We start from the raw sequence: 26786 nt of genomic DNA on the forward strand, positions 1-26786 counted from the left end.
AGAAACTAATACAGCATAAAGAAGGGTATTTTTTTCTTTTTAAAATTGAGGTACAGTAGGTCCTCGGGTTACATCGGAGATCTGTTCCTACGGCGCCATGTAACTCGATTTTCGCTGTAAGTTGGAACCCACCTACATAAGCACCTATGTCACTCACATGGAGCACATACACAGCAGTAATGAAGTGAAACAGTAAAAAAAATTTAAAAGATAATTCCTGACCTTTATTGTGGTAAATAAAGCACATATGTACATACGTCGAAATGACGGAACTTTTTTTTTATAATGGGAGATGGCAACATAACCACGAAACAACATACATCAAGTCCGAGGTAACCCAAGGACTGCCTGTATAGGTGCTCTCCCTCCCCAGAGCACACCCTTCCCTTTCTTTCCTCCCTCCCTCAGGTGAGTAACCATTACCTTCCTCTCTTCCAAACTCTAAGGGCCCTTCCTTTGCCTCTATAACTTGTTCCTAAGCCCATTTCTTTAACAAATTGATTCTTCTACCTGTGATTTTATAAAATGTTCTTATAAAAAATTGAGGTGTAATTGACATTGTTAGTTTCAGCTATACAACATAGTCCAATGTTTGCATGTTACAAAATGACTTCATTCTCTATGTGGATTTTGGACATGAGTAAACATAGATAGATCTAACACAACCAGATCAATCCTATCAAAAGACTCGTTTTTCAGATGGAATTTTAACAAACTATATTCTAAGTATTAAAATTTCACATGAAACTAATTTTCATCTTCCCACACACGAAAAAAACCCTCACATTTTTGTGGAGCCACACGTCTGTGGGTGTTTCTACATTCATGATAAAGGCAATCAGATTAAGAAAAAGTCTAATCACAAAGGAATATAAAACTATTTATTAACCACTGTTTACCAGTATTTACAATAAAGTAAACAATATACAATTGGGTAACATTCTGTTTACTACAAAGCTATTGTTTTTCCTGGCTTTTGTTGAACCAGTACCCCAAATACTGAGACTGAGCCTACATGTAAAGACTGAGTTGGAGTAAAGAGAAAACATGCAGACCAAGAGTTTAGATTACAAAAAGTCTGTTCGCCCATTTATTCTAGCAGGTCCCAAATTGCCAAGGTCTCTAACAATCTGATCAGGTATCCATGAATAAAGTCTTACACATTCCATGACCCTATTTTTTTAGTCAATATAGCATAGGGAAAAAAAAAAATATATATATATATAGCATAGGGATTTAAACTTCTTATAAAGGAACATTTTATGAGGTGAAACCTTTAAATAAGTGTTGCTTACCTAATTAAAACACATCAGGGTTTGCCTACTTTTCTCATTTGGGTGAGGAGGTTATTGGCAGTGATAAAATTTTCCTTTCAGGGGTTTTGCTAATAAACTTGCATTTATGATTGTAGATATGGATTCTGATATGTCTACTTTAAATTGTCCAATTTACACTGCTTACATTATATTTAAACTGTCCAATTAATTATAAATTATCTAATTTCAAAGGTTAAAAGCTTCAGGAAAAATTTCAATTTAACTTCAAATGATTTTTTTTCTTAGGTTGCTGAAAATGATGGCAGTTCAGAAACATGAGCTTATCTATGGTTGTGAAATGGTTTTGTTTTGGTAAAAAAAAAAAAAAAAAAAAAAAAAAGGGAAAACCATTTACATATGTATACACACCTACCGCTCCCCCCCCCCCCCCCCCCCCAATAAACAAAAAACCCACAATGATCCTTAGGCACATACAAATTCTGACTGAGTAATGACTATGGAGATTTCCCTCAACATTTAGAAAAGCTTCTCTAATGCAGAGGAAAAAATACAACATGGTATCAAATGTTCTTTTCTGATAAAGGAAGCAACTACAGAAAGCTTTTGTTCAAAGTAACCAGTGCTATAGATGCAACCCCCCCAACAACTCCCCAGCACTACTTTAAAACAAACATATCAAACTTGATTTTCATTATAATGTAGTTCTTTCTTCACACTAATAAATCAAAAAAAAAAAACCAAGACCCAGATTTTATATATATGTATAAATATATATAAAAAGCAATGCAAACAATTATTGGGCTTCGTCTTCTGGACAAGAATGCCAAGTTAGTCTTTCTTCATAGAAAGCAATTACAATTTGAGGACACTTCATATTTGCCTCTTTTGCCAGCACCAAATCAGCCTCATCCGAATCTTTCCTGTTGTGAGGAAAAAAAAAAAATTTAGTTAAATGTCTAAACCCTTTCTGTCAAATGAGAATTGCTCAATATATCGTAATTTAATTAGATTATTTAACAATTCAGGAGGATTATGAGGTACTTGTGCCAGGGTTCCAATAAAATTTCATTTTATAAAACAGATCAGTTTGCTAATCTTTGCTTTGAAATATCATTAGCAAAAGTAAGTAGAATCATTCCTTCAGCAGATAATTATTCTCTATATAATGATAAAAACTATAAAACCCTTTCTACATAAAGCCTCACAGGAAAAAAAAAGGCCCATTGCCCAGACTGGGTAGCTCAGTTGGTCAGAGCATTGTTCCAATATGTTAAGGTTGCAGGTTTGATCCCCAGGCAGGGCACCTATTAAGAACCAACCAATGAATGCATAAATAAGTGGAACAACAAATCAATGTCATCCCCCCGCCCCCGGCCCCTCATTATCTGTCAAAAAAAAAAAAAAAAAAAAAAAAAGCCCATCTATTTGTACTTTATATATAACAGTAATCACCCACACACTTACCATTTCATAAGAAACATTAACTCTCCACTGCTGTCTGTGGCACCAATTATTCGTTCAGGATCAAGACCTCTGGCAAAGCCTCTTGGTTTATCAGCCTGTTTAGAAGTTAAATGATTATTTGCATTTATGTTTCCACCCAGCAAATTAATATTAACTTCCAATTTGTTTTTGTGACATAACTTTTAAATAAAAACCTTTCAATAGTGAAACAGAAATGATTAGAACACACTCCACATTTAATTCAAAACACATCATAATTTCTAGTAACCTAACCTTACATGCAGAAAAAAAAAATCTGGATGTCTAAAAGTATTCTGAACCAGAAATTAAGAAAACAGACAAACCAATACCTTTATTTCTGATAACTTTAATCATTTAATAATTACAAATCCTTAAAGTTAACATTTCAAATCACTTCCAGGAATTAGCCTAAATTACCTATATTCATGAAGCACATACAAAAATAGAAACATCAAAATAGTAAAATCCATAAAACTCAAGATTAATCAGTATTGTAATCAATCTGAATAGTAAGAACTCTTATAAAATAAAATACTTCCTATAAACTAGTGATTCTCAAAGTGTTGTCTGAGGGTTCTTGGGAATCCCTGAGACCTTTAGGGTGTCCATTTATCCATAAGGTCCCCTCTTTTCATGTACTTGTAACTTCAGATTGCCTTCGCATGCCTCCACCAATCATAACACAGCAAACCAAATATAGAACTGTTTACTATTAAGCCACACATTAAAAGTATTTGCAAAAATGTAAAATATGCTTCACATTTAAAGTTATTTTTTCATGAATAGTTACGAACATACAATAGATTTTGTCATTCTTAAATGAATATATAAATACTTCAGAAGTTTCTATTTTAATCCCTACTATAGTTATTTATAGGTATAACCCATATAAACAAAAGTTCTTTGGGATCCTTAATAATTTTCTGGAGACCAAAGTTTAAGAGCTGCTTAGATCAATAAATCCTTTCACTCCATCCAGACTTTTACATCAATATCCCAGACTCTGAAGTCAGATGCCTAGGTTACTTTTATCTAGAAGACTGCTTGGCACAATGTAAGGGCTAAATGCATGGAAATTCACTACTGTAATTAAACAGTGCTTCTGCAGAGCACGTGGTTGACTTTTAAATTACATACAGTAGTCCCCATTTATTCACTCACGAAAATATGTTCAAGACCCAGTGGATAGTACTAAACCCTACACACGTTTTCTCCTACACATACTTACCTACAGTAAACTTTAATTTATAAATTAGGCACAGTAAGAGATTAACTAGTAATAAAAAAATCATAACATTGTAGAAGTTATATAAATGTAGTCTCTCAAAATATCTTATTGTACTGTACTCACCCTTCTAGTGATGATGTGAGATGGTAAAATGCCTACATGACGAGATGAATGATGTAGGCATTATGATGTAGCATTAAGCTACTAATGAATGACCTTCTGATGATATGTCAGAAGGAGGATCATCTGGCTCCAGGTGATCCTGGATCATTGAGCCATGACAATGTTGATGGTTGGATGTCAGGAGCAGAAAATGTTGGTTGGAGAAATTTAGTATTTTTGGAACTCAGTTGACCACAGGTAACTGAAACCTCGGATATAAGGGGACTAATATATACTGATTCTTCACATTGTCACTTTTTTGTTTTGACTGCTAAAGTATCCAGAACCAAATCTATAGCCAATCTGTTTCTCCTCTGTAAAATGGGGACAATACCTATAATCTTAATAGAGATGTCATGAGCATTTAATGGATTATCTGTAAAGTATATGGCATCTAGTTCAAATGATCAAATTTAAAATATAAAGATCTTATCAAGAAGTCTGTATTGTACATTTAATCCCCAAGCCTAAATACTAATTAAGAACAAAGGCCCTTTCCCAAATTACCATGCCCAGTACAAAGGGCAAATATAATTTGTTTTGAAGTTGAAAGTAAGCAGAGTTGTGATTTGCCTAAAGCCACAGACACCAGTTAACAAAGATTAGAGCATGTAGTGAATACTAAACCAACTGCTTCAATTCATGTCAATAAAAAAAAAAGTTATTATCAAAGATTATGTTAAAATCAAAGTATCATTTGGCATTACTTTGATAATGGAAACATCACATACCAAAGTACTTTCTTGTGGTCAAAGCTGTGATGGTCAACAATCAGGATGAGCTATGTGGATAGTTTTCAAGGACTGCTAGTCTTGGATCATAGGAACCAGATCCACGAATCTACCCAAAATTACACTAGCACAATTTAAATTAAGCCTTTAAAAAAGGCGTTTCAATCATATTTTAAAAGCATTAAAGTCTTTAAAAGTATCCTAAACATCAAGCCATCAACCTTTTACAAAAAGCCAGTTTGGTGGGCAATATTTTATACTTACAGCATCTCTTTTCTTCTTTGATTTGCTATCATCAGATTCACTGTCAGATAAAGACTTTCTTTTTGTACCATCTTTTTCTTTACCAGCTTTTTGAGAATTAAGAAACGCTTCAATTAACTCTGGACAATCTAAATTTTCTTCAGGTTCCCAAGTATTGTCAGCACTGCATTCAGTTAAAAAAAAGTTCATTCGATTAAACATGGTTTATCACCGTCATCCAGGTTCACTTAATATATATCTGAAAAGTCCTCTGTGCTAACCACTTGTTCCCTATCCCTCAACATTCTTTTAACACAATGTGATCATACTTCCCTTATGTCTTCTTTCACAGTTCCTATCCAAGGGGGCAATCTGCTATATTACCCCAGGTTAACAAAACCTGATTCTAGCAGGATAACTGGAGCTAATATTTTTCCAAATTATGAAAACCCACTTAGAAATGTGAATTCCTAATTCCCACTGTAAATAACTTTACTAGATTAATCAGAAGATACGTAGAGATAGGGTCTCCAATATTGTGATTTAAAGTAATTCTGAGGCATTCTCAAACATGAGATAGTACCTCCAATTTCTGCCGAGTGCTCAAATTGGGAAATGATATAGAGGGATTGGCAACAGAAACAAAGTTAACCCAGCCTTCTGACTTTGACATTTTTAATTGGTTGGAAAAATATTTCAAAATGAAAATTACAAAATTCGAATTTCAGGGCCCATAAACAAGGGCTGGAAAGAAAACAAGTATCAATTACCAAATGTGAAAGTATGATCATCCTTCAACAGTGATAGGCTTGCAAACTTTGTGTGCTCTGATCCAAAAAAGCCTTTACACAGATAGAATGAAACTAATCATTTTAGAGATGCTGGGAAAGGTGCTATTAACCTCTGGTTTCAACTTGATTTGCTGATTCAGACTTCAAAATTGGCAAACCTAAATTAGAGGGTGAAGGAGGACAAAAGAGCTGAAGTGGAGCCTCCATTCTGTAGTGTTCTTTTCATTACAGCCTTCTGTATTACCTGACACATAATACCACACACAGGTTCTCAATCATACTTAGTAACCTTCAGTTTGGGGAGAAAGGGAAGAGTTAGCTTCCTAGCATTTAATGGGTGGGGCACAGAGTTTTTAATATGCCAGGAGGTTAAAAAACAAATAATAAAAACCAACTCTCTACCATATGAAGGTTATCAATTTGGGTTAAATCAAAGTGGTTAAATCTAATTCAAAAATAGTTCAGGCTTATTTGCTTGGTTCAGTTATTTATAGGAAAATTTTCTAGGGGTACATTATGAACTTATGATAAAAACTTGAATTCAACTAAGGGTACTGAGAAGATAAAATAGGAAAACCTAAACCTTCCATTCATTTCATACTTCCCAAACTGCTAGGAGGTTGCTTTAAAATGTGAATGGTGGAGATAGATTACAGATAGTTGAAGCCTAACAATCTGACTATCATACTCATCTCCATCATGCTCAGAAAAATTTTTGTAGATTTCTACCTATCCATTATTAATAGTTGTTGCCCATGGAGCCTCACTGTTTTTGTGGTGTAAGACAGAAGAGAATTCAAGCACATTAGCACACGATAAACATTAAGAATGAAATTTCTGCATGCAAGCTATTCACAAGACAACTACTATAAGCAGTTATGAGAACAACTAGTAACAAGGATCATGAGGAACCAGGGAGTTTAAAAAAATGTCCAGGCTCTACTTCTTTTTTTTTTTTTTTTTTTTTTTAATTAAGTGAATGATGTTTTTTCTTTTCTTTTTTTTAAATATATTTCTTTATTGATTTCAGAGAGGAAGGAAGAGGGAGAGATAGAAACATCAATGATAAGAATCATTGATTGGCTGCCTCCTGCACGCTGCCTACTGGGGATCAAGCCTGCAACTTAGGCATGTGCCCTTGGCCAGAATCGGACCTGGGACCCTTCAGTCCGCAGGCCAACGCTCTATCCACTGAGCCAAACCGGCTAGGGCCAGACTCTACTTCTTATAGAGATTTAGGATACAGTAAGAACTGGATCATAACCAGCACTTCTGTTTAATACCCACTGGTCTACACTATAGACCAGCCGTGGGCAAACTATGGCCCGCGGGCCAGATCCGGCCCGTTTGAAATGAATAAAACTAAAAAAAAAAAAAAAAAAAAATAATAATAATAAAAAAAAGACCGTACCCTTTTTTGTAATGATGTTTACTTTGATTTTATATTAGTTCACACAAACACTCCATCCATGCTTTTGTTCCGGCCCTCCGGTCCAGTTTAAGAACCCATTGTGGCCCTCGAGTCAAAAAGTTTGCCCACCCCTGCTATAGACCTTCCACGTTTGTTAGTGCCCTCCTCATGCAAGGAAGTGATGTAGATTGGGTATGCTAATTAATTAGTACAATAGCGACATTGAAATGCATTACACAGCCTTGGCCCATGTGGCCCAATGGTTGGGCATCATTCTGTGCACTGAAAGGTTGCTGGAATGGAGTAGGGGGCTTGCAGGAGGCAGCTGATCAAGGGCTTGCTCTCATAGCACTGTTTCTCACTTCCTCTCCTTTCCTCTCTAAAAAATCAATTTACCCCGAATTAAAGGAATTCTAAAAATTTAAAGAAACCTATGGGAAAACTGATAAAAGATCTCAGGTTGAAAACAAGTTTTAAAAGCCGCTTAAGTGCACTTAAACATAAAAGGGATTCACTCACTCTGTGAATCCTTTCCACTTCAGGAAATACTCCACCTTCCCATTCACTACACGTCGGTCCAATACTTTTTCCACTACAAATTCTTCAGGCTCTGCCTCTTCAACTTTTTTACTCTTTCCATTCTGTTTCTTTCCCATTTTTTGCTAAAACAAAACAAATAAACAAAGAAAAAAAGAATTAAAAAATATCTTGCTTTTGGGGTACATTTTAAAGGCTAAATTAATTGCTTATATTATTGTTGAATTTGACACCTAAATTTTTACTTCTATATCCCAGGGTAGACACTTCCTGGGGGAAAAAAACTCAAAAAACCAACAGATACTAATACAAAAAGAAGTATGTAATTAAGCTGATTTCGCTTAAACCTATTACCACCTTTCAATTAAATAATACAATAAAAAACACTGTGTGGAAAATACTGTTATCTTTTCCTGGTCTATTTCTACGTCATCTACAAGATTGTGTTTACTAGTTTTCACTCAGTTTAACCACACAGCCACTAGATGGTATTAGGAGATTAGACAGAGAAGAGATAAGTAGTAGTGACAGACCTTAGTAAGTGAACCAGTGAAATCATATCCCCCACACTCTCAGACACCCTTTGCCAATTCAAATACCAATGTTAAAAGCCTCAGCAATATAGAAAAAAGGTTAACTGCAATGAAAACATGGTTCAGAATCTTAGTATCAGTCACAGGGTGAATTAAGGAGACCATGACTAGATTAAAAAGGACAAGATTATTTTTCCATAATCTCTATTGATAATATATATTATTGAACAACTGGAACAAAGCTTTAAATGCTGTCATTTCAAGATGTCAACATGCTGGATCAGTTTAATTGTGGGGGGAAAAAAAAGAATCCTTCTTGGTTACTCAAAAGTTTAAATTGGGCCATGGCTAGGTGGCCCAGTTGGTTGGTGTGTTGCACCATACACCAAAAGGTTTCAGGTTCAATGCGTGGTCGGGGCAAGTATAGGAGGCAACCAATCAATGTTTCTCTCTCTCTAAAATCAATAAAAACATATCCCTGCGGGTGAGGATTTTAAAAAAAAGTCTAAATTGGTAGCCAACAAAATTCACTTTTAGCTTAGTTTTCTTTTTTCAAAGTATAACACTTAATAGAGAAGCAGGAAACCAAGCCCAAATCACTGTTTTCTAATAATTTAAACAGATTTGTTATAAGAGGACTGAAAATGAGTAAACTTTTAAAACTCCACATAACTAGTCCGGCCGGTGGCTCCGTGGTTGAATGTGGACCTATGAACTAGGAGGTCACAGTTCCATTCCCGGTCAGGGCACATGCCCAGGTTACGGGCTTGATTCCCCAGTGCAGGGTGTGCAGGAGGCAGCCAATCAATGATTCTCTCTCATCATTGATGTTTCTCTCCCTCTCCCCCACTTTCTTCCTCTCTGAAATCAATAAAAATATATTTTAAAAAATATAAAAGCAGAAAAAGACAACAGAATACCAGAAGATTGCAAAAGAACATTTAAACTATGTAGTTATTTAGAGGTACACACACATATTACTTGGGCGCTGCACCCAATCAGATAATTTTCTGCTTCTGTGCAGTACAAGGAAGGTAAGCATGGTAGTGGGACGAATGAAGAAAAATTGGGTGTGAACAAAAGCATATTAGACACTAATCATAAATGACAAACAAAATAGGTCCATGAGGATAAGAGATGTACAGAATAAAGATGACAAAAAATAAACACTGAAAATGAAAAGGATAAACCCTCAGGCTAGATAAAATTATTTAATAAAGATAAAAAAAGTTGTGTACAAAATCAATTTAATCCTATATAATAAGAAGCTAATATGCAAATCGACCGAATGGTGGAAGGACCGGTCGCTATGACGCGCACTGACCACCAGGGGCAGATGCTAAACACAGGAGCTGACCCCTGGTGGTCAGTGCGCTCCTACAGGGGGAGCAACGCGCAGCCAGAAGCCTGGCTCACACAGTGGCAGTGGCAGGAGCCTCTCCCGCCTCTGCAGCAGTGCTAAGGATGTCTGACTGCCAGCTTAGCAGGGCGGGGGTCTAAGTTATCAGTTGGACATCCCTTGAGGACTCCCAGACTTCCAGAGGGTACAAGCTGGGCTGAGGGACTGCCACAATCTCCCTCCCCCACCCCCAAGCTGGCCCCCAGTGCAAGAATTTTGTGCACAGGGCCTCTAGTTTTAATATAAGCATCTACTTGCTTTCTGTATTTATATTCATCCTCAAAGTACCAAGCATAGTTAGCTCCTTTCCCATCCAATATTTGGACATAGGTGACCATAAAGCCAATTCAATCACATACACTTTGGCTTACTGATTATGGAATTTGAAAGTTCAATTCTGAAGGGGCACAGAAGATGCTTTGTGCTTTTTCCACTGATGGCTTTGATGAGAATCATTTGCACTATCGGCTCACCAGACACGTTTTATATTTCATATTTCCCAGGATAGTTCATTTACATGTGCACTCTAATGATGACACAAATTATAAATCACCAACTTGCCCTTTAGTGTATAATTCAAGAAGAAAATGTACAAACCAAAACCAAATGTTTTGCTTTATTTAGATGTCAATACCTTTATATACTTAAGATTATTATTAATGCAGTGTGTCAGAATTAAATACTGTGGAAATCATAACTTTGAATTTCACGATTCTCATGTGAATAGCCCAGTTTTTTAAACTTATAACTTGACCGAATGTACAATGTCTTTACACATTTGTAGAACTTTAAATGAAGCCTAAGAATAAAACTTTGGCTTTAAGAAACGGGAGAGAAAAACGTTATCTGCTCACATGCTCCATTCTTCTCTCCTTACAGGATAGATGTGCAGTTTGGGTCGTTTTGTATATTAAAAAGAATGGGCAGTGATTCAAATTTAAGGCCCTTGTGTATTTTAGAGTAAGTCTGAGATAAGACAAAGTGCCCAAAGTATTTGAAAGAATCAATGAGTCTTGACCCAGTCTAACTGGGTATCTGTTCTTTAATCTGGGCAATACTGCAAATACTTGATTTCTCTAGAATTCAGTACACAGTGAGTTAGGTAATATGACAATCAACAAAGGCTTTCCTGCTTTGTCCATACTTGTAGTCTTCCATGTTACATACATGTGTGCACTTTTATTTCAAGATAAAAATCTAGTCATTAACATTCATACTGGGCTATACTCAAGTTTAGGCTCCCTTAACTTAATCAAAATATTAGGCCAAATCAATAATCATCTCCATGTAATGAGTTCGTTTTTGCAGCTAATTCTTCCCATAACACTGGGGGGAGAGGGCACTGGGGAATATAAATATGGATGTAAATTTCTCAATCACTGAAATGCAAAGTTATAATTTTCAGGGGGAAAATTTGAGTTAGATCCTTACGTATTTTAGGTTTTTATTAACTTACCAATGTAGTTTTATTGGAGGCCATTTTTTATTGCAGACTCCAAGAGCTATTACTAGAAAAATGCATGATAGTTAAAAGGAAGTTTGCATGACACAAAAAGGTAGCTAAACACAAGTGTCGTTTGGATCCCCCCCATGTATACAAACCCACTGAGCAGCAATGTGAACTGCTGCGTAAGTTATTAGTAACGTATTCCTGGGAGTGTATCAGTATTCCAACCGAGTGGTCTAGAAACCTCATGGGGACACCGGTACTAAGACAGCTTTACAGGGCAAAAAACTGCAGACATCCTCCCCCCCCCCGCGCCCCAACACAAATCTCATTTACACCACACTCAGTATTTAAGGATGGCCAAATATTCTGGTTCAACATCAGACCCAATTACCCAATCAAAATGATAAAGTGCCGTGAATTTTCCCTCGAGGCCTCCTTCCTAACAGTTCTAAGGGTCGCCTAGGTAACCCTAACTTGGTTTCTTCTTGGAAACCTTCCCTCTTTCCAGTCACTCGTTAAAAAAACTAAATGGAAAACACACCACGATGCTTCAGTACCGTTTGGTGCCGCTTGAAAACAAACCCGCTCCGAGGCACCTCCGTCCGCCCCTCGAGCCCCGGGTCCTCGCCCGCCGCAGGAAGCCAGGCTCCCGGCCCCGCCCCCGCCCCCACTCGGGAGCTCGGGCCTCGTGGTCAGCGCATCCGCGGGGAGAAACAAAGGCCACGGCGCGGGGGCTCAAGGGCACTGCGCCACGGGGCCCGCGCCTCCCCCCGCCCGCCCGCGGCGGCCACGTAACGGAGCGCCGGCCGCAGCCGGAGAACGCGCCGCCCTCCCCATAAGAGGCCCCCGTCGCGACCACGCCGGGGAGGGGGAGGGGGCCTCCCGTTTGGATCGGCGATGGGGGAGGGGAGAGATAAATGCGCTTTGTCTCAAAATTAGGCGGCTGTCGCCGGTCCTCTGCCCTCTCAAGGAATCTCATCCCCACGACCGACGCCGGCCCCGCGCCAGGCCCGCGGCGGGGTCTCCCCTCGCCTCTGCGCTCCTCACCCCCACACCCGCCTCGGGGTCGGGAGGGGACTGGCTGGGAGCTGGGGACCGGCTGAGGGGGGTCCCCAAGACGCATCTTAAGCACCACCTCCGTGCGATCGCTGGAGAGAGAGACAGACACCGACTTCACCGCCTCCGAGCAGCTCCGCGTCCCGAGGCTCCGGCTCCTCCGACGTCTCCGGCCCTGCGCGCCTTCGGCTCCAGCCACTAACGAGGGGGAGGGGGCCGGGGAAACGCGCGCGGGGCTGCGCCGCGAGAGGGATTGGCGCCGCCCAACGCTAGGCGACCGCGAGGGGCGGGGCTGGCGGGCGCGCGCCGGGGAGGGGGCGGGGCCGCGGGCCGCGCGGTGCCCGACGGGAGTCGCAGCCCAGGCCCAGGCCCAGGGGGAGGGTGCTGGCCGCAGCGGCGCTCACGGTTCGCGGGGCGGTGCCAGGGGGTCCTGGGAGGGGCGGGAGAGGGAAGGAGGGGCGAGGGCGAGGACCAAGGTCTTCAGGGCGGGGACGTTTCGGCTGCGCTGCGGCGGCGCTGGCGCCAAAACCGGACTCCGCCCACTTCCTCGCTCTGGGGGTGGGTATCTCCCGGTGCCGGGAGGTGGGTGGTGAAGGGGAGGCGGGATCGGGAACGACGAAGGGTGCCCTTCGGCCCCCGAGACTGGACCCCGCAGATCCTCCTGGCCAGGGTCAGGTTGGCGGAGCGCGCAGTGTAACGTGTTGGCTAGAAGCGGCTTCGGGTGCACCCGGAAGGGGCCGAGTCAGCCCTCGGCGCCGGGGGAAGGGAGGGGGAAGGGGAAGAGCTGCGGGAGGCGACGCAGATTTCCCCGGGGCAGCAGGCCAGGAGGGAGCCCTGTCCGAGGCTGTGCTGAGGGAGGGGGCCTCGGGGCTGCGGATCCAGCTCCACCCGACAGCTTTAGTCTCCAAGGGCGCGACCGTTTCTCACCTGCCCTGCGCTCAGGCGGGGGCTGAACCCGGTTCCAGCGGGGGAACTGCGCCGCCGCGAGCCTCCGGCAATTCACGGAGCCGGCTTACGCCAGTGACGCCCCGCGCTCCCCGGGGCGGGGAGGAGGGCGGAGTACACCTCCAGCGTAAGGAGGGCGTGGAGGGTTCCCGCCATTGGCGGCAGTTAGGGCGTTCACGCAGCGCCCTGACGTAGGGACGCGTCGGTGGGAGGGAAGGTTCTAGAAAAGCGGCGGCCGCGGCTGGAGCGGCATTAGCAGCGGCGCCGGCTCAGCGTGCGGACGTGCCTCTAGCCTTGTTGTTTCTCCAGCGGCGGCAGTTCTCACTACAGCGCCAGGACGAGTCCGGTTCGCGTGCGACCGCGGAGATCTCTCTCATCTCGCTCGGCTGCGGGAAATCGGGCTGAAGCGACTGAGTCCGCGATGGAGGTAACGGGTTTGAAATCAATGAGTTCTTGGAGAGGGCATGGCGCGGCCGTTGGCGCCTTTGTGGAAGCCGGCCCCCCCACCCCCCGTCTCGCGGGAGAGCGGCCGCGGAACTGGGCCACTCCAGAAGCGGTTGGTCCCTGGACACGGCCGCAGAGGGGCCCTTGGCCGAGGCCTGTGTGTGCAGCACGTTCCCCACCCTTCAGCCTCCCGGCGCCATTTCCCTTGGCTGGGGGTGGGGGATGGGGATCGCCCACATGGCGGACGCAGCCCCGCTTTAGGGAAAGTGGGGCGTGGAGGCGGGAGGTGCTCCGGCCCCGTTACCGCAGGCGGGCGTGGGGGCCCCGCGAGCGAGCGCTCGGGCGGGTCCGGGGCCCCCCGGAGCGAGGCTGCGGCGCCTCCCCTCCCCCTCCCCCGGGAACCGGATTTGGCGGCCGCCATTTTCATTCCTCTCCGTCCTCGCCGCGTTTTTCTTTTTAACTGTCCGGATGCTATTACCTGGCCTCCCTTACCAAAGAATAGAAGTAGGCCACTGTTTTCCTTCCTCCCCGGGCCGGTTTCGTGCGGTTTTGAGGCGGGTGCCGAGTGTTCTGGGCGCCCGGCTCTGTGAAAGTGCTGCGCACCTCGTTAGAGGCGCGCTCCCTTCCTCTCGATGAAATGGCGCCATTGCGTTCAGAGCCACAGCGAAGGGCGGGCGGGCGGGGGGGCGCTGGCCGCACCGCTGGACAGCCTCGCGGTAAAGCGTTGATCCCAGTTTTGAGGCGACCCAAAGCACAAAGGAAACGTTTTGTTTTGCAGTGCTTATTTCTCTGAGTAACGGTTTTTTTTTTCTGGTCTGCGGTGACTAAAAAGTCAGTTTTGCAACCAACTTTACAATTAGAAATGAAACCAAAATTAGGACCCATCAGATTAGTGCCCGTTATGGGTAGCTGTGGGGAAGGTTATACCTGGGGGCGTATTCATTTTTGAAAACTTTTTTTTTCTGAAGGCCTCCCTTTGAATTGTATGTTTCGTAGTCTAAAAAATATTTGTGCCTGTAAAATTATTCTTTACTGGTTAAGACCATGCATTCTTGTAAGTAATCGGAAGTGAAATAGAAATGATTATCCTTCAGGCTTCTTTAAAAACACGGCTCAGTCCTTCAATGCGTGTATTGCTGTAGATAGGTTTTTGGCTGTGCCGCTATGTGTTTGAACTTTGTCACTTGCTTTTTTCATTTATGTTTGCGATCATGGTTGATCATTACATTGATAAGTATAAGGTCTCAAGCGAAGCGGGGGGAGGTCTACCTGGGCATTTTCTTTGACCCTATGCTCCCTTGTAAAATAAATTTGTAATCGATAGTGGACATCAGGTAAGTTTGGAGAAAACTGAGGTAAGTAACAAGCTTTTGCTTTTGTTAATGATTTGAAAAAATTGTATATGCACTTTTTTAATCTCAGTAATTTACTTGGGGTTTAAAACACCTATTTTTCTGACAATACTGTGTTTAGCAAGTAAAATCAGCTTTAAGAATTCATATACCAATATGCAAAGTAATCACTTTAATATATTAACATTTAAATGTATTCGGAGCTAATTTGATAATTGGTTAATCTTGAAATTTTTTTTCAGATTCCTGAAAGCAGTTAATAGTAAAAAAAAAAAAAATGTCTGACTTGCTTATCAGTGTATTTTTTGTTAATGGGATAATGTCACGCGCTCAGGGAGAAGTCTGCATGTAACTGGGTTGAGTTATAATGCTATTTGGGAATAAAATTTCCTGTTGTATCGAAAGTCACATTAATTTGATCTTTTAGTTTATATTGCACATTCATAGCAGTTGGTCATGGACAGCAGAACTAATTTTTAAAAAAATGTATTCACCTGAAAACCAAATGACCTCCAATTCATACTTTTCAGCTCCAAATTCAGGACTGATAAAAACAGCTAGTTTATTTGCTTGCTGGTTTGTGGGGATTAAGAGATTTCATCCCAGGCTTTTATCCTTTTTGCTTGTAAAATTATAGAAACTCATGTTGTATAATATAGCTTGTCAGATGTCCAATAATAAGTTCAATATGCTTGAGCTTTCTGTGTGTTTTTTCCCCAGTGGTAGTAGTCACAGTGCTCATTTAAATATTTTTGTTAAAATTTTAGGAAAGTGAAGTTACTACAGTGAATGTATTTTACTGACTTAATAATGGTTGTTAGCCTTATCTATATTCAGCTTGTTTCTGAATTGTCAATTTAAATACCAGAAATTGGAGTGCCCACGAAATCATGGTTATTACTTTTTAAGATATAAACAATCTTTAGTTGGTCATGAAAATCAGTCCGTGTGGGTCAGAGAGTGAATTTTAAGGATATTTTGCTACATATATTGAACATTTAAATTTTTACCCTAATCGAAAGTAGTTGGTAAATGGGGAAAGGATTTTTTCTTATTGCAATACATTAAATCCCCACTAGAGGGAGCAAATAAAAAAAAGAAACACTTAAAACTAAATCCTAAATGGTAAAAACTGAGTATTTAATGTTAAAATGCAAATTCTGATGAGAATTGCTTAACTCTTGAATGGCCAGGGAATAGATTTGCTCCTTTCTCTTCAGAAAGTATTTTAAGTGATACTGAATGTATGAGAATTAATGTCAAGTAAGTTTAAATGAAGCATATGACTTTGAAACGTGTAGTACCTCTGACGAAATTTTTTGGTGTAACACAACTAAATATACAGTTTAACATATGGTTTAAATTTGATGTAAGTTTTTTTTTTCCCTCCAGAAAACTTTAGAAACTGTTCCTTTGGAGAGGAAAAAGGTACTCTGCCAGCAGGTCACCTTATATTTAAGAATTTAAATTCCTGCATACAAAGAGAAAATGTAAATAAAAATTGAAATGGTGTTTTCCTTTGCAGAGAGAAAAGGAACAGTTCCGTAAACTCTTTATTGGTGGCTTGAGCTTTGAAACCACAGAAGAAAGTTTGAGGAACTACTATGAGCAATGGGGGAAACTTACAGACTGTGTGGTACGTTCAATACATATAATTGCCTTTACATACTAGTCCTTCAACTGTTGGGCTGATTTGTTTAACCCTTTGAGTGCCAACCAGTATCCTAGGAACTATTCTAAAATTGCCAAGGCATTTTTGCTGATTTTACAGCAGTTTAGGATAAAAATTATGACAGCGCTCCCGGCACTTTTGGCGAAAGTCAGGAGCAGCGCGATCACCCTCTCCGACACTCTAGGGGTTAAAATACTGAGTGAATCCTTGAGAAAATAACTCAAATCTAGGTTCTTAATTTAAAAATGCTCTTAATTGAATAGGTAACTAGATCAAATGCTGGTTTCCCTTTGGTTTTAAAGGTAATGAGAGATCCTGCAAGCAAAAGATCAAGAGGATTTGGTTTTGTAACTTTTTCATCCATGGCTGAGGTTGATGCCGCCATGGCTGCAAGACCTCATTCAATTGATGGAAGAGTGGTTGAGCCAAAACGTGCTGTTGCAAGAGAGGTGAGCATAGCATAACTTCGTGCAATAAATGTGAAGAAAATTTTGTCCTACCGAAGATAAAATGTAAGAACTTAATTCTTTTTATCCAGCTCAATTTAAGCTACGGTGGTTTCCCTGGAGTAGCTTATTTCCTAGACGAGTTTCTTATTCATAAGCTGTTGCTTTACCTGGTATTTTATCATAGGATAGAAACAATTTATGGTAGTATCAGAGATGCTTTCAATCATGTCTAGTTTCTGTGGTCATGAATTGACTCCCCCTACCTTCTACTACAGGAATCTGGAAAGCCAGGGGCTCATGTAACTGTGAAGAAGCTGTTTGTTGGTGGGATTAAAGAAGACACTGAGGAACATCATCTTAGAGATTACTTTGAAGAATATGGAAAAATTGATACCATTGAGATAATTACTGATAGGCAGTCTGGAAAGAAGAGAGGTTTTGGATTTGTTACTTTTGATGACCATGATCCTGTGGATAAGATTGTGTGTAAGTGTATAAGATTGTGTATAAGCACTAGATGTATGCCCCTTTTATAGATTAAGTTTTGGATATGTTAATACCTATGTCTTTATTAAAAGGCAAACTTTAAAGTAAGTTATAATTTATAGAATGCTGATTTAAGTTTGAATTTTCCCTTCCAGTGCAGAAATACCATACCATCAATGGTCATAATGCAGAAGTAAGAAAGGCTTTGTCTAGACAAGAAATGCAGGAAGTTCAAAGTTCTAGAAGTGGAAGAGGAGGTACCTTTTAGTTACATTTTTTTCTTTTAAAGATTTCTTTGTGTAAGTGCTTGTTACTAATTAGGGCACTTATTGTAGGCAACTTTGGTTTTGGAGACTCTCGAGGTGGTGGTGGAAATTTTGGACCAGGACCAGGAAGTAACTTTAGAGGAGGATCTGGTAAGTTTTAAGTTCTAAATATTGAAGGATGATTGATTGGAAAACTGCGACTCATATTTGATTAGAATAATGAAATCAGCTTAATTTTAAGATGATATTCTTTTTTTTTTTTAATATATTTTTTATTGATTTTTTACAGAGAGGAAGGGAGAGGGATAGAGAGATCGACACATCAATGAGAGAGAAACATCGGTCAGCTGCCTCCTGCACACTCCCCCTACTGGGGATGTGCCCGCAACCAAGGTACATGCCCTTGACTGGAATCGAACCTGGGACCCTTGAGTCCGCAGGCCGATGCTCTATCCACTGAGCCAAACCGGTCAGGGCTAAGATGATATTCTTAACTTTTTATAAGTAGATGGGATATTCTGATTTGGCTAGGTAAGCGGTAGTAGTTCAGACATAATCTTAAAGCTAAGAAAGGACAATTACAGAAATCCCTTTTGTGGTCTTTAAGAACATTTAAAATGGCTTTAGAACCACCTTAAAAAACTACCAAATAACCCTGAATAGTGAGTGGAAATATCATAGAAACTTTACCTGTGGGCTTAAAAACGTTTATATCTTTGTTAATTGTTTTTTTATTTAGACTTCAAGTAATTATCTGAATAGAATAATGTGGACCCCATTAAATGTCATTCTTGTGTAAATAAATGGAACCTCTTAAATTGAGGTTTGCCAAGTCCAAGCCTGCAAATCAGGCAGTTACCTTGACAGTGAGGTTTAATGAATTACACTTCGGTGTGTTTATTTTGAAGAATAAAGTACTGATACCAATGTTCAGCATAAAGGGAGATGGTTCCTAATCATCCATAGGTAATAATAGAGAATATGGAGGAAAGGAAGATAAACTGAATAGGGTATATTAATCATAATTTTTTCCCCCCCTAACAGATGGCTATGGAAGTGGTCGTGGATTTGGGGATGGCTATAATGGGTATGGAGGAGGGCCTGGAGGTCAGTTTCTTAAACATTTTGATTTTTGGGGCTTAAAAAGATTAAATCATGCTGTGTGTCCAGTTTAATATATACATGAGGTTTTTTTGTGTCTTCCATTTTACCTTTGATGAAAAGCTTTAAGTGATGGTGGTTTTAGTCATTTGGTTTTTCCTGTAATTCACACCTTAGCTTTTGTATAGCTGAAGGAAAGAGTATACTAAGTGGTATAGGGTGCAGGATCATTTGGGTGAATTTTAAATGAGAATTTAAAGATGCCATCCTGTTTCTCAAGCAAAAGAATTGGACATAGATGTGATACTTTATGTATTGATTCCCTGAAAAAGTATAGGGCATTAGATATGACCATTATCAACATGTAAGGGGAATATATGTAATAGCAATGATGTTGCTTTAATTCTTAATAAGATTAGTCCCCCAGGATAACTTCCCAAATGTCACCAAAGGAACATTTCCAAAATACACAAGGGTGCTGTTGGCTTCAGCTAAGGTTACGAGCCACTGTTACATACCAAGTGATATATTAGATGTTTTGTTGGAATACAGAAAAGGTTGACACCTGCTGGCAAATTCCTAGTAAAGACATTTCAAATTGAGCTAGCAAAAGACCGATTTTGTCACAAATTACACATAACTAAATTATACCTACATATTTCCAACTTTGCTTTGACATCCAAATTAATTGCCCATTAGTTTGCTAATTTCTGATACCCCCCATTTCTACTCAGGTGAAGGGTGTAGTGAGCATATTATTAGGAAACACAAATCTGAGTTGGGAACTTTGAATCTTTTGGACCACTTAAGGTGATGGGGGTGGCTCTTGTTTTATTAGCTTACACCCTCATCTACCCTTAGAAACATTAACACAAAATACAAGGTATCTTAAAGAGAACCATTAATACCTTTAATTTCAGGGAAGAGCAGTGACACTAATAGGTGTTTGTCTCTAAGCTTTTGTCAAGTTGGTTGTGGGTGTGTACTTCCCACCCCCAGATGTTTAACAGGGATACTTTGTTCTGCCCTTGAGGCTGTTCTAGAAGAGATTTCATAGAACAATTATATCACTTACAAAAAACATGTTTTGGAAAGCTGGAAGTGGGTTTGATAAGACAGTTCAAATGGCATTGAAAATATTAAGTAATTACTTAAAGGCTTATTTTATAATAGGTGGCAATTTTGGAGGTAGCCCTGGTTATGGAGGAGGAAGAGGAGGATATGGTGGTGGAGGACCTGGATATGGCAACCAGGGTGGGGGCTACGGAGGTGGTTATGACAACTATGGAGGAGGTAATAAATTCACCTGCAACCTTTATGTGGGAATTTGAAGTGGAATTAATGACTTTTCTTTCATTTCAATGTTGTCAATAGTTGCCTTAAAATTGTAGAATTATAGATAGGTGTTTTGCATTTATTCTGATTTGCTTTTTTGGGAGATTTGTTGTAAATACTTGGCATGTATCACTGTTTAATGTTTGTTAATTCTGAGGGTCATTATGCACAACTTGAATTTAAACTTTTTTTACAGGAAATTACGGAAGTGGAAATTACAATGATTTTGGAAATTATAACCAGCAACCATCTAACTATGGTCCAATGAAGAGTGGAAATTTTGGTGGTAGCAGGAACATGGGGGGACCATATGGTGGAGGTAATTTATTACATTCTTTAAGTCATTTTGTGGGGTTAAAGGGAAGGATTATTAGTCTGACATGATTTGAATGGCAAAGATAACATGCTCATGGCTTATAGCGGGGAATGGGGAACTTTTTTCTGCCAAGAGCCATTACGATATTTATAACATTCGAGGACAATACAAAATTACCAACTTAAAAAGTAGCCTGCTATATTTGGCCAAACATTCAGTTTACTCCCCTAATGCCTTGCAGGGCCAGATCAAATGATTTTGAGGGTTGGAAGTTCCCCACCCCTGGTTTAAAAGGCCACTGAAATTCCCAGAAATAATTCAGTTGTAACTTCAGCTTGGATTTGGTGTGATGGATGGTGGGATTTTAAGTAGCGTAAAATACAGGGTGGGGCAAAAGGAGATTTACAATTCATAGGGGAAATAATACAATAATTAATACAAGAATAAATACTGTTTAATGTCTTCACAACTGTAACCCTACTTGTACTCCACCCTGTATTTACAAGTTGGGAAAGTAGGTTAGAAATTTTGTGTGGGGGGTTGTTTTTTTTCCCTTGGCTGATTATATGGGAGCCAAATAAAATTGCCAAGCACATAGCTAAGTGTTTTAAATTTGTATGAGTTGTCTCTTAAATGTTAACTTAGTAAGTTAATCATAAATCTTTATTCAAGTTTTTATGTAGCAGGGCCAAATAGATTTCTTATGCCTCTCAGTATTTTTTTAAATACACCTTCCTTACTGGCTCCAAATGATAACCCTCTAAAAGAGTAGGTTCAGTCATACCTGGATAATTTACTTTGGAGATAATTAGAAACAATGGGTTCTGACATGTTTTAAAGCCCATGTATAAATACAAGGTAGGATTAATTATTATGCTGATTATGGGAAATGAAGTAAGTTTCCTTTGTCCTGTTCTAGGAAACTATGGTCCTGGAGGAAGTGGAGGAAGTGGGGGCTATGGAGGGAGAAGCCGATACTGAGCTTCTTCCTATTTGCCATGGGTAAGTAGCTTTTGAGTTTTACATTATTACTGTCTTGGGGAGACCTAGCTGTCAGGAGTAAAAGCTTTTTAGGATCATGTTATCTTTCCTTAAAACCTGGTTAGATGGATAATTTCATAACCTATTTTTTTTTTACTCTTTACTTCTGTTGAAACAGGCTTCACTGTATAAATAGGAGAGGATGAGAGCCCAGAGGTAACAGAACAGCTTCAGGTTATCGAATAACAATGTTAAGGAAACTCTTATCTCAGTCATGCATAAGTATGCAGTGATATGGCAGAAGACACCAGAGCAGATGCAGAGAGCCATTTTGTGAATGGATTGGATTATTTAATAACATTACCTTACTGTGGAGGAAGGATTGTAAAAAAAATGCCTTTGAGACAGTTTCTTAGCTTTTTAATTGTTGTTTATTTCTAGTGGTCTTTGTAAGAGTGTAGAAGCATTCCTTCTTTGATAATGTTAAATTTGTAAGTTTCAGGTGACATGTGAAACCTTTTTTAAGATTTTTCTCAAAGTTTTGAAAAGCTATTAGCCAGGATCATGGTGTAATAAGACATAACGTTTTTCCTTTAAAAAAATTTAAGTGCGTGTGTAGAGTTAAGAAGCTGTTGTACATTTATGATTTAATAAAATAATTCTAAAGGAAATTGTGTAATTATAGACTTTTTATTTTAAATAAGTTAAGGAGTGGGTAGTATAACTAAGGTCCATTGCAAAGCTGTTGTTATATTTGTGTAAGATAAATGCTGGTCAGATATAAGTGTGTTGTCTTATAAGTGCAATTCATCAGGATTAAATTATCTAGATAACTTAAGGGATATCTCTGCAAGGAGAAACACCTTTTTAGATCTTTTAGATGCTGCTTCTTCAATGCAAGGAAAGGAAATAACCCCAGCGAGGTACTCTTCAGGGATACAGGTCTAGTACAAGAAAACTCTTGGCGGCTACTAAGTTCAGCCAGTCTTAAAAAATTGTGCTGTTTCTACAAAGCTTTTAACTACAGTAGTTTATAAGGATGCCAACGAAAGCTGAGGGTGTAGAGCAAATAGTTCTAAGCTTCAGTTAAACTTCTTTAGGTAAGATCTTATTTACTTTTCCTTTCTTAATTTTCCTCCCCAAAAGATAAAACTAATACTCTTCAATGGTCTTTCAGTATAGTGGTTCTTAGTAGTTTAACATAGCTATAAATTGAGTTTAACAATTTATAAACTCAAGAGAATAATTTCATAAACCCTGTCTTCCAGTCTGTCATTTAAATTATTTTGGTTGTGTTCTCCCCCCCTCCCCTTTTCTTTCTTTCCCATCCCCCTCTCCCTCTATGAAGATTCAGGTGCTTAACATATCATTTTTTTCCCTGCTGGAATTTTAGCATTGATATGAACCATGGACAAGTATATTCTGCTGCCACAAAGACTGTAAAGTGCTTCATTTCAACAGCTGAGGCAAGCCAAGTGATTAATAAAGCTTTTCTTGGTTCCTTCAGTGGTGTTGGTAGTAAAATGGTAGGTAAAAGTTAGGCTGCAAGCTCAATAAACCATGAAATTTCCCATCCTTAACATCCACGTGTATTCACATTTCTTGGATCAAGCATTTTGAGTGAACTGGGGTTTTTATTAAAACATTTTGCTTTATTCGATAGGGTTCTAGTTTTACATGCTTATCAGGACTAGGCTAAGGAGATAGGTAGGGCTAAATGGTTGAATCAGATAATAGTTTATATTTACAGTGTCTGTCTACATTATGAATCCTGTATGCATTTAATACTAAATACTGGGGTATGAATGTGGTAATTCTTTCCCAATTCCCTATCTTATAGGCGAAATATAGGTTCGCTGCTGAAATTCATTTCTTAAATGTCATCAGAGTTTGATTGCCTGGCTTTATTGCCTTTTCAGGAAAGTGATAATCAGGGCATATTCTGCTGTATGCACCAGTGAGTCTTCTTTGATCCTAAGACCACCACAGAAGTTATTTAGGTTCTTTGGACAAACATGATAAACTTCTTCAGATACTTTTTTTTTCCTTTGGCAGGAAGGTGTCTTGCTGCAGGTAACTAATGAAGAAGTGGTCAACCACAGAGTCTTCGAGAAATAAGAAATTCTGTACCATCTGAAAGTAGTTGTTGGTGCCTTCATTTTAAAAAGCACTCTTTAAGATTAAAGGCAAATGTTTTCTGATAAAATACAAACTTCATTTAGTATAGGTTCTTAATATAAAACAATTACAAGTTGAGTATTGTTTGTAAAAATAACATCAAATCAGCCAGAGAGAGAAATGTATCATGTTTTAAATTAGGTTTTGTGAGTAGACAGATTAAAGTTCTATTTTAAATATAAAGTTTTATAAAATAAATACTTTTGTATCCAAATACTTGGTGTAATGTTTACACATAAAATGTGTGAATCTTGTTCTATAAACATTCAGTTGTCTAAAGAATTGCCATCCTTTAGGTTTTTAAAGCAGTTTCACAAAACTGTACATATTGCCATTTTTTTCATTTAATAGACATGAGAAAACCATTGTGGACATTATTGGCTGTCCCTAATAAAAATGCCATTCTTTTATACACTATATTCAGCGTTGGAATGCTGCTATAGTTTTCTGGCTTTACCATGTGCGTTCAACGTCCCTGGTGCCGTTTTAAAAATGTATTACAGGCTTTTAAACAGTGGTCCAAATTAAGTGGTTATGCAAAGCACCAAGATACAAAATTTGTTGTTCTAGTTTCTTAAAGTGGTATTGCATTTTACAGCGAGTATTGGGTAGCTGTCTTTAAAGGATTTAAGTATTGTGGATAAAATTTAGTGACTTCAATATTTACCTAAAATAACAAAAAGCATAAAAACATGAAATACCAAGGCTGTCTCATTTTCTTTGGTTTTGATAATATGAAATATCAGGTAAGTCAAACTAAGGATGGCTAACAAAAGCTGTTTTTGTTTCAAATAACTATTCAAGTAAACTGTTGAATACTCAGCTTCACATTAGGAAAATAACTTTGAAGGTTTCAGAAGTCTCTAGCTTGACAACTAAGTTGGACTTTGAGGTATAAATGAAGTCAGAAACGTTAAAACACCCAACCCTTAACCAACAGATATGCACTGTTTTGGATCAGTGGGTAGAGCATCAGACCACAGACTAAAGGGTTACAGGTTCAATTCTGGTCAAGGGCATGTACCTGGGTTGCAGGCTTGATCCCGGCCCCAACCAGGGCCGAACTACAGGAGGCAATGAGTCATTTTTCTCTCCCCTCCCATTCTAAAAATCAATGGGAAAAATACCCTCTGGTGAGGATTTTAAAGTGTTAATACCTAATAAACTAAATGAAGTGGCTATTGAAACAATTTCCCCTCTAAAAGGAAGGTAACTTTGGGGCAGTACTTTAAACCTTTTTCGTGGGCATACCAAAAGTACCGTGGGTAGGACAAAAATAGGCATAAGAAACAATGCTGCACAAAGACCAATAAACTTGTGACCTCGGTATTTACAAGTTAACAATTTGAAAGCAATTTACCTGATCCTGGTTGAAGGTCAAAATCGCAGTGGTGACAACTGGGAAGTTTCATCAAAGTGGCATGACAGGGTTGGCAAGCTGGTTTTGGCTATTTTCCCTCAGCAATCCCGAGAACAAGAAATAATCAAAATAGGGCCGATGTTACTAAGTCACACTGTTGTGTATTCTGACGGTTGCATAGTTTACTCATGATTACTGAGGAGCAAGCATGATTAGAGGCTGGCTCCCACATGGATCTTTAGAACTTCGTGTGAGATTTTCAATAACCCAGTTTGGTTTAGGAATGCAAGTCAAGTTGCCCTCCAAAAATTATTCTAACAATTAGTATTTGTACTAAGTGTTTAATGTTTAAATTCAGTAATTTAGGGAGGCTTTAAAAGAAAGTTCTTTAGTAACAGTTCAAAAGTGGGTGCACATCTTTCCAGAGATAACACTAATAGCTAGAGAGTCTTGTTGAGCTCAACATGTTGATTTTATATACTTGCCCCAAAATTTCATCTTGCTTGTTGAGGATGTTCAGTAGGACCTTTTGATGGGTGCAGGAAGGAAATGAGATGCCAAGCCTGGGATACTCTGCTGGATTTCAGTTATAAACAAATGGGAGTTTTGTGATGAATAATTTCAGGACTAATACTATATTTGAAGGAGGTAATAGCTTTGTTAGAATTTAAAATGGAATTTTGGTTTGGGTCAACTAAATTGAGAAGAGAAAGATGTTTCAAGGAAAACGCCATAGAAAATGCTTTAAGGAAGCCAAGGGCTAACTGCAAACAAAGTTGCTCATCTTAGGGGTCTGGATCTCATGGGCCACTTAAGGTTTGTTTTTAAACGTCATACCATGTGGGAACACATTTTCTACAAACCTTGTTTTGATGGAATTGTTTTTCAGTTCAAAGTCTTAACTGCCTACTCATATTAAGATTAACTGGTCTGGTTTAGCTATTAAAGGAGGAATGGGTCAATAGTTTCACCCTGTAAAATGCACACTTCAATTAGAAGTTGGCCTTTTGAAAATGATCAGTTCCTGATGTCTGAAGCTGTATAGATTGTATTCCTTTTTCTGATAACTACCCTCAAATTCAGAATAACATGTAGAGACTACTGAACTTAGTAAAGCAGTTAAGTCAACCTGTGTGTTTTCCTTAATCTAAAATAGAGACTTCACACTAAAATCTTGGAGATTTCCATTGCTAACACTGGATTGTCAATGACAGTTGAGTAAGCAGCTTCAATTTACCCTGAATATGATTTTAATTGTGTGGGGTAACGGGAAATTTGAGGTTTGACTTGTTGACCTTAGGTCATAATGGACCAAAGTAACTTCAAGAGTGATAGTTTTGTTAAAAAGCTAGCTCCACTATATGCCCCCCCCCCCTTTTTTTTTGTGCCAATTTGATGTCCACCTATATTTTATTGTGGTCTTGGTAGTCCCAGGGATTTGGAGAGTCTGACATCAGACAATATTTGAGTAATAGGATTAACAGTTTTGAAGTCTTCACGTAAATCAGTACTGTGGAATCTTACATTGTAGATTTGAAATCATTTGTCATAAAGTGCCCTAAAACTGGTTTAAATAACAGACATCTAGAGAGTACTCC

General features: G+C 39.3%; 2 protein-coding genes across 18 annotated transcripts; one reads left to right on the top strand and one right to left on the bottom strand.

Annotated features, from left to right (window-relative positions):
* Positions 1–1715: 1715 nt before the first annotated feature.
* Positions 1716–13363, bottom strand: CBX3 (chromobox 3). 6 transcript variants are annotated; one of them, XM_036327843.1, is made up of 6 exons: positions 13231–13363; positions 11254–11305; positions 7848–7990; positions 5148–5310; positions 2742–2836; positions 1716–2197 (listed from the first exon to the last, which is right to left on the bottom strand). In XM_036327843.1, the coding sequence occupies exons 2-6, from the start codon at positions 11275–11277 to the stop codon at positions 2071–2073; spliced, it is 552 nt and encodes a 183-aa protein (XP_036183736.1). In that variant the 5' UTR covers positions 11278–11305; positions 13231–13363; the 3' UTR covers positions 1716–2070. The 6 variants fall into 6 exon arrangements, with proteins under 6 accessions (XP_036183736.1, XP_036183737.1, XP_036183735.1 ...); XM_036327844.1 differs by lacking the exon at positions 13231–13363 and adding an exon at positions 12383–12568 and having other exon boundaries at positions 11254–11299; XM_036327842.1 differs by lacking the exon at positions 13231–13363 and adding an exon at positions 12383–12567.
* HNRNPA2B1 (heterogeneous nuclear ribonucleoprotein A2/B1) lies at positions 12843–24532 on the top strand. 12 transcript variants are annotated; one of them, XR_004970847.1, is made up of 14 exons: positions 13467–13675; positions 16437–16472; positions 16570–16680; positions 17019–17165; positions 17441–17651; positions 17807–17908; positions 17987–18067; positions 18962–19024; positions 20192–20311; positions 20550–20672; positions 21589–21671; positions 22522–22750; positions 23044–23176; positions 23706–24532. XR_004970847.1 is itself a non-coding variant. In XM_036327841.1 (13 exons), the coding sequence occupies exons 2-12, from the start codon at positions 13670–13672 to the stop codon at positions 21648–21650; spliced, it is 1062 nt and encodes a 353-aa protein (XP_036183734.1). In that variant the 5' UTR covers positions 13360–13375; positions 13558–13669; the 3' UTR covers positions 21651–21671; positions 21829–22321. The 12 variants fall into 12 exon arrangements, 9 of the variants coding, with proteins under 9 accessions (XP_036183729.1, XP_036183734.1, XP_036183730.1 ...); XM_036327841.1 differs by lacking the exons at positions 22522–22750; positions 23044–23176; positions 23706–24532 and adding exons at positions 13360–13375; positions 21829–22321 and having other exon boundaries at positions 13558–13675; XR_004970845.1 differs by lacking the exon at positions 22522–22750.
* The last annotated feature ends 2254 nt before the right edge of the window (positions 24533–26786 follow it).

Source organism: Myotis myotis, unplaced genomic scaffold (assembly GCF_014108235.1).
Source record: "Myotis myotis isolate mMyoMyo1 unplaced genomic scaffold, mMyoMyo1.p scaffold_m19_p_11, whole genome shotgun sequence".
Taxonomy (NCBI): Eukaryota; Metazoa; Chordata; class Mammalia; order Chiroptera; family Vespertilionidae; genus Myotis; species Myotis myotis.